We start from the raw sequence: 6,000 nt of genomic DNA, 5'->3' as shown, positions 1-6,000 counted from the left end.
GCCCCGCTCCCCACGTGGGGTTCCTCAGCTGTCCTGCACCTCCACCCTCTTAGTAACCGGTGCCCGCTGTGACCGCCCCCTCTGCGTCTCCATGGCGCTGGGCGACGCTAGGAGCCGCCGAGCCAGGGCCGGGGAGTGCAGGCCCGCCGAGGTCGCCCCGGCCTCCCAACCGTGTGGCCCGGGTTAAAAGCTCGCGACAGGGCTAGGACCTGCTGTGTTCCGAGGTAGTGCACCCGGCACCGCCTCATCCCCCCGCGGGCCATCGCTTCTCCCTGTAGGAAGGTCCCAGGCCTGGACCGTGCGCAGCCCCAGGGCGCTTTGTGGGCTCCAGGTGGGTAGCTCGGGTTTTCTCGGAAACGCATTTAAATTGCTGTGTGCCTGGGAGAGGACCATAAAGCGGCCACTCCTGTCCTCCTCCTTGCTCCCTGGGACTCCGAGGTGGAGTCAGCAACTGTCCAAGTTGGGTGAGCAGGAGGCTCAGAGCTGGGTCTGCCCCGAATCCCTGGAGACCAAGGGCAGCAATCCGGACACCGCCCCCCCCTTCCCCGCCACCATCCCCTCAGCTTCCTGCCTCCACTGTTCCATTTCCAGGCCGCTGGGGGTGGGGAAGAGTCACCTTTGGCTAAGTAAAGCCCAACACAGGGGAGGCACACACATCTGGACCTTCAGTAACTATTCTGTAAGGAACCAACCTATCCATGGTGGCTTTGAAGCATCCCAGTCTTTGTTCACCTGGCCCACATTTACTGTATATAGGAATGACATAAAGAAATTCTTGTGACAAAACATTATGCTGTCTTAACAGAGCATTTACAGAATCTATGTGTGTAGTTTATAAGAGAAAATTGGTGACATTTTGATGTTGGTCTGTAAAAAAAATTGTATTTTTTTCCCTTATGTATGTGTCTCTGTGTTCTGCTGGGTTCGTTCTTTCTTTCCAGAATGCTTTTCACTCATGTTGGAATCATTTGTTATGCAGCAATAAGATACTAATACCAATGAGGTCTAATTTGAAATTGTGAACTAATCCAGCTAATAGCTCACACAGCACCTACAGATGTTGGCTGGATTTCTCCTGAAAATTTAAAATATCCCATAGTGCCCTTAAGTGTGATGCAGTGCCTCTAAGCACCTCAACATACAGTTTGGGAATTGTGGTTCTAAGGCACAAAGCAAAAAGGATTGATTCCTCAAGAAGATTTGTCAATTCTAAATTTATAGATACTTAATAACATAGCCTTAAAATATATAAAACAAAATTGGCAGAAGTAGAAAAATTTATATTCATATCCCTCTCTCATTAACTGATAGAATACTCATATAAAATTAATCCCAGCAGCTCAGGAGGCAGAGGCAGGAGGATCTTCAATTCAAAGCCAGCCTCAGCAAAAGCAAGGCATCAACTCAGTGAGATCCTGTCACTAATTAAAATACAAGATAGAGCTAGGGGTGTGGCTTAGTGGTCAGTACTCCTGAGTTCAATCCCCCCCCACACCAGTATCTCCCTCCCCCAAAATAAAGATAAATGTAATGGGAAACTATCAGTGAGATTTGATTTATATTTCAAAAACATTATTCTCGTCGCGGGTAGAGAACATTAGTCAGACCCACTGCAGGCAAGAGAACTGTTGCAGCTGCACAGTAGAAAAGTGATCGTGAGATAACAGAGCCAGGTTCCTTTTGATATTTACTTTGCTCAATAACCCCATTTCTTTCCAGTTTCTTTAGCTCCACCAGGTCTGGACTCAAGAGCCCTTTCGATGTAAGACAACTTTGGACAGTCTCTATCTAGAAATCTTTTTATAGGGGAAAACTACAATAATTTCTGAAAACCTTTGTCCATGTGATTGCAGATCAGAGGGCTCACTGTTACCTTTAGCTATCATATGTAGCTTTCAGAGCTGGCTGATTTAAGAAACAAAATCAGTATTAATTGGTGGTTTTGTATGACTAACAGAATAATAATAACATCAACAATGTAGATTATTGGGTTCTTTCAAGTGTGTGCCAGGCATTGTATAAAGTGCTTTATAAATTTACTTAATCTATACAACAACCATATTTCATTTGACAGTTGGCTTCATAACTCACCTAAAGCCAGTGAGTCTAGCGGTAGAGACAACACTAGACTACTTGCCTACAAAGTCCGCATTCTTAAGCACTTTGATATTTATAATGCCTGGCAAGACTTGTGCCATTTTGAAATCAGTGTGTCCCTGGTAATACCTGGTTCCCAGCGTTAGTGTTAATTGCTTTCCCTTCTATCTGAGTCCATGGGTGCTGCCCCCATTTTAAAGAATCCTAAAGAAAGAACACGGATCCATAAACATGGAAATTGGAAATTGAACAAGTTCCTTTCTACGCTCTCTATCTTGACTCCCCAGCCCCATTTAACATAAGCAAAACACTCTGATAAGATTTTCACGGAAGAGTGTGCAGCAATATTTGTCCCCATTTGGAGGAAGGAGGTGAGGCCAGGGATGTGGTTCAGTGGTAGAGGCTGGCTTGTGTGAGGTGTGAAGTTCAATCTCTAGCTGCAAAAATAAAAAAAAAAAAAAAGAAAAGAAGGAAGGAAGGAAGGTTGGTTGCTCCTAGAGGGAGAGGCAAGTTCTGTACCTTGAAAAAGACACCTGTATGTTGGGTTTCAGGACAAGTGACTGTTTTTAGAATCCAAGTGGAATCTCACACTACAAAACCATGCCAAGAGCCAAGGAGGGGAAACGCAAAACCAAAGAGGCTTCCCTTCCCATTGTCCCGATTCTTCAAAAGTTCCTGAAAACCTATGAGAAGCACTGCTCGCAGTCTCAGACGTCTGTGTGCCCAGCCATCAGAAGGGACTTAAACAGCAGCATTGACAGTGAACAGAGCCTCAGGAAGGTAAGGGATGGGGGGGCGTCTGTCTTTAGTCTTCTCTAAAATAGACTGACTGGGGGTCACGCCTCCAGGAGCAAGCGTCCTCAGTCACCCCCTCTGCATTCCTGACCCAATGAAGTTCAAAGCCTTGGTCATGGCCAGGGACGCCAAGGGCCTGCTCAGCCGAGCTCCTCTCCTACCTCTCGCTCCTGCGGCAGCACCTGTCCCCAGCGGGCCTGCCTTTTCTCACTCCGCTTCTCACCTGGAGTGACCACCCGGCTCCTCTCCCCACTCCACATCTGGAAGGTCCAGTTCCAGAGCTTCCCTCATCATCACAGCACCTCCCCTCCCAGCACACCAGCCACGTGCCCTGGCCCTCCAAGTGAACGTCTCCCCACCGTGGCCAACCCTGTGGCCCTGTCTTCAAGCCAGACTCCCGCTCACCCACCTTCCTTGTGAGGTCCAGCTCACGTGCAGAGAGGAATTCAGCTCCCAGAGCTCTGCTCTTGGTGGGGAGGGTCCTAATGTCATGTCTTTTCTGAGATTAAATATAGGGCTTGAGTGTGAGGGGGACAGGAGAGACGAGGTCACCACCCAAACAAAACAAGTACCTCATGGGAAAGGGTCAGATGATAGACCAGATGGGGTTCCTTGTGCCCCAGAGACAGCCTCGCCACTCCTCCATCACCAGCCCAGAACGGTGGTCCATGTTCTGATAATCAGAGATGGCAGACTTCCTAGAATGTGGAGTGCCAAACAAGACACCAGGTCAAGCAAGATTATTAGAGATGGGAGCTTTGAAATAGAAGATCATTATTCTAAGGCTACTTGGGGCTGAATCCATCCCATCATGTTCTCCCTGAATGTGTTTTGGGGGCAGGAAGACGATTCCACTGCACCTCACAACAGAAGAACCCATTTCCTCTCTAACCTTCTCTCGTCACCTCCCAGGCTGCTGCCCTTGTCCCTCTTCTTTCCCCCTCCCCTCCCACTCCATCTGCCCTCCACATCTTACACACACAAACATCTTCCTGTTCATCCTGATGGAAAATCTTCCCACGGCTATTCTTTTTGTTGTAAACTAATTACTAGTCAATAGTTTTTAGTGTAGTTCTTGCACTTGGCCTCTACTACTTAATGATAAGGATTAGTCATAAATCTTGCTCAAATGAGTCCTCTCAGCAATGATTTCCAATTGTTTTTATTACAATCACCAACAGAAATGCAATTAGCATCCCAAACCCAGTAAATAAGCACCAGAGAGCATTAGTATGACCATAAGGGCTGTTGACGCTGTTGACCTGGATGGGCTGCTTAGAGAGGTCCTCCATTATAATTCTGAATAGCATTAAAATAAAAACCTCATGAGACAATCATTATTCTTGCTCCATAAGATGTACTCAGATAATTTCCAGTTTTTTTCTATTTTATTAAAGAGGAGAAAAGAAAAAGTCGGTTGAATCCCACTAAATTGATTTTCTGACCCGATAGTAGGAGAAAAAAAAAAAAAAAAAAAAGTCTCTGCCCTAAAGTCCACTGAGCTTTGCATGAGGCAGGAACTTTGTAAACTGGTGCTGGGGTATTGCCAATGTGCACCTGGCCCACAGTTAATAATATTTTAAAAGCTATTCTGACATTGTCTAATGACAATATTCCTTTTCCACACACACTGATGCCCACCTGTAGCTTTTTCTTATGCTCCAGTTTACACTTGTGAGACCTGACAACTCCCCTCCAAGCATCCTACCAGTATCCTTGGAACCATTGCTCCTGACCATTCGAGATGAGCGCTACATGCTGGGGAAAGAGATCTGCATCTGGGGCCTTCAGCTGAGCAACCCCGAGATCGCCAGGCTTGTGAGTCATCGTTTTAAATATGTTCCTTCAGGGGGCTGGGTATATAGCTCAGTTGATAGAGGGCATGCCTCGAATACATAAGGTCCTGGGTTCAATCCCCAGCACCACACACACAAAAAAAGTTCCTTCAGGGCTAGGGCTGTAGCTCAGTGGCAGAGTTTACCTTGCATGTGTGAGGCACCGAGTTTGATCCTCAGCACCACATAAAGATAAGTAAACAAAATAAAGATATTGTGTCCATGTGTAACTAAAATAATATTAAAAAAAAAAAAGACTTCGGATCTGTTCTAGGCTTACCTTTTAAAAAATGTTCCTTCAAACTTTAAAATTGAATATAAGCGTTTTAACATCATACATTCCAGCCCTAGTTTATTTAACTATTGATAGACATGTTGAAAGGTTTGCTTTTCTTTTCTTTTTTTATCACTACATTTTTAGTAAAACATTTCAAATATATAAAAATGGAGAAAATAATAGAACTGATATCTATAGACTCACCCCTCACACGTAATTCATTCTTTTTTTTTTTTTTGGTACTGGTGATTGAACCTGGAGGCATTTTACCACTGAACCACATACCCAGCCTTTGTTCTTTCATTTTTTAATTAATTATTTTTTAATTTTTGATATAGGGTCTCACTAACTTGCTTAAGGCTTACTAAGTTGCTAAGGCAGGTCTTGAACTTGCGATCCTCCTGCCTCAGTCTCCCAAGCTGCTGGGATTACAGGTGTGAGCCACCACATCCGACATAATACACTTTTTAAAGGGATAAAATTGTAGATATTTACCAATATAACAGCTTTAGCTTCATTTCACTTCTTTTCTCAATCTACTTTCCAGAGGTACCACCAGCCTAAGTTGATGTGTACTGACCCCTTGCATATTTTATGCTTTTATTATTTATGTTCCTGTGAGCTTAATTGTATAAATGGAATTGTACGATGTATGGTATTGTGACTTAACTTTCTCATTCACAATATATTGTCAAGATTTCTCTACACTCATTACTTTCGAGTAGTGTCATATCCTGTATCACATATACAATTACAGATTAACTGTTTTTTAAAATTGAACTTCCATTATTGCTGAAGAGAAGGACTTCATTTCTGGAACGGGCAAATAATTCAGACCAATTCTTTCGCTGACAACAGCAACATAAGCTAAAATGCGCGCGCGCACACACACACACACACACACACACACACACACTACCAATGACCTAATGGAAGGTGGAGACCCAGGGAAGAGAACATTACGAAGACAATTATCCCTGGAGCTGTCTGGTTTAA

At 44.5% G+C, this 6,000-nt stretch overlaps 1 protein-coding gene across 1 annotated transcript in view; it reads left to right on the top strand.

The window, feature by feature from the left end:
• Positions 1 to 2,697: 2,697 nt before the first annotated feature.
• LOC143407927 (uncharacterized) overlaps positions 2,698 to 6,000 on the top strand; it is a 34,052-nt gene continuing 30,749 nt past the window's right edge. Inside the window, exons 1-2 of the mRNA XM_076867063.2 lie at positions 2,698 to 2,877; positions 4,558 to 4,710. Of these exons, the coding sequence (XP_076723178.2) occupies positions 2,698 to 2,877; positions 4,558 to 4,710 (333 nt within the window). The remainder of the gene's footprint in view (positions 2,878 to 4,557; positions 4,711 to 6,000) is intronic.

The sequence above is a fragment of the Callospermophilus lateralis genome, chromosome 10 (assembly GCF_048772815.1).
Source record: "Callospermophilus lateralis isolate mCalLat2 chromosome 10, mCalLat2.hap1, whole genome shotgun sequence".
Classification (NCBI taxonomy): Eukaryota; Metazoa; Chordata; class Mammalia; order Rodentia; family Sciuridae; genus Callospermophilus; species Callospermophilus lateralis.
The sequence above is the reverse complement of the archived record's forward strand: the minus strand, read 5'-3'. Positions and strand labels throughout refer to the sequence as shown.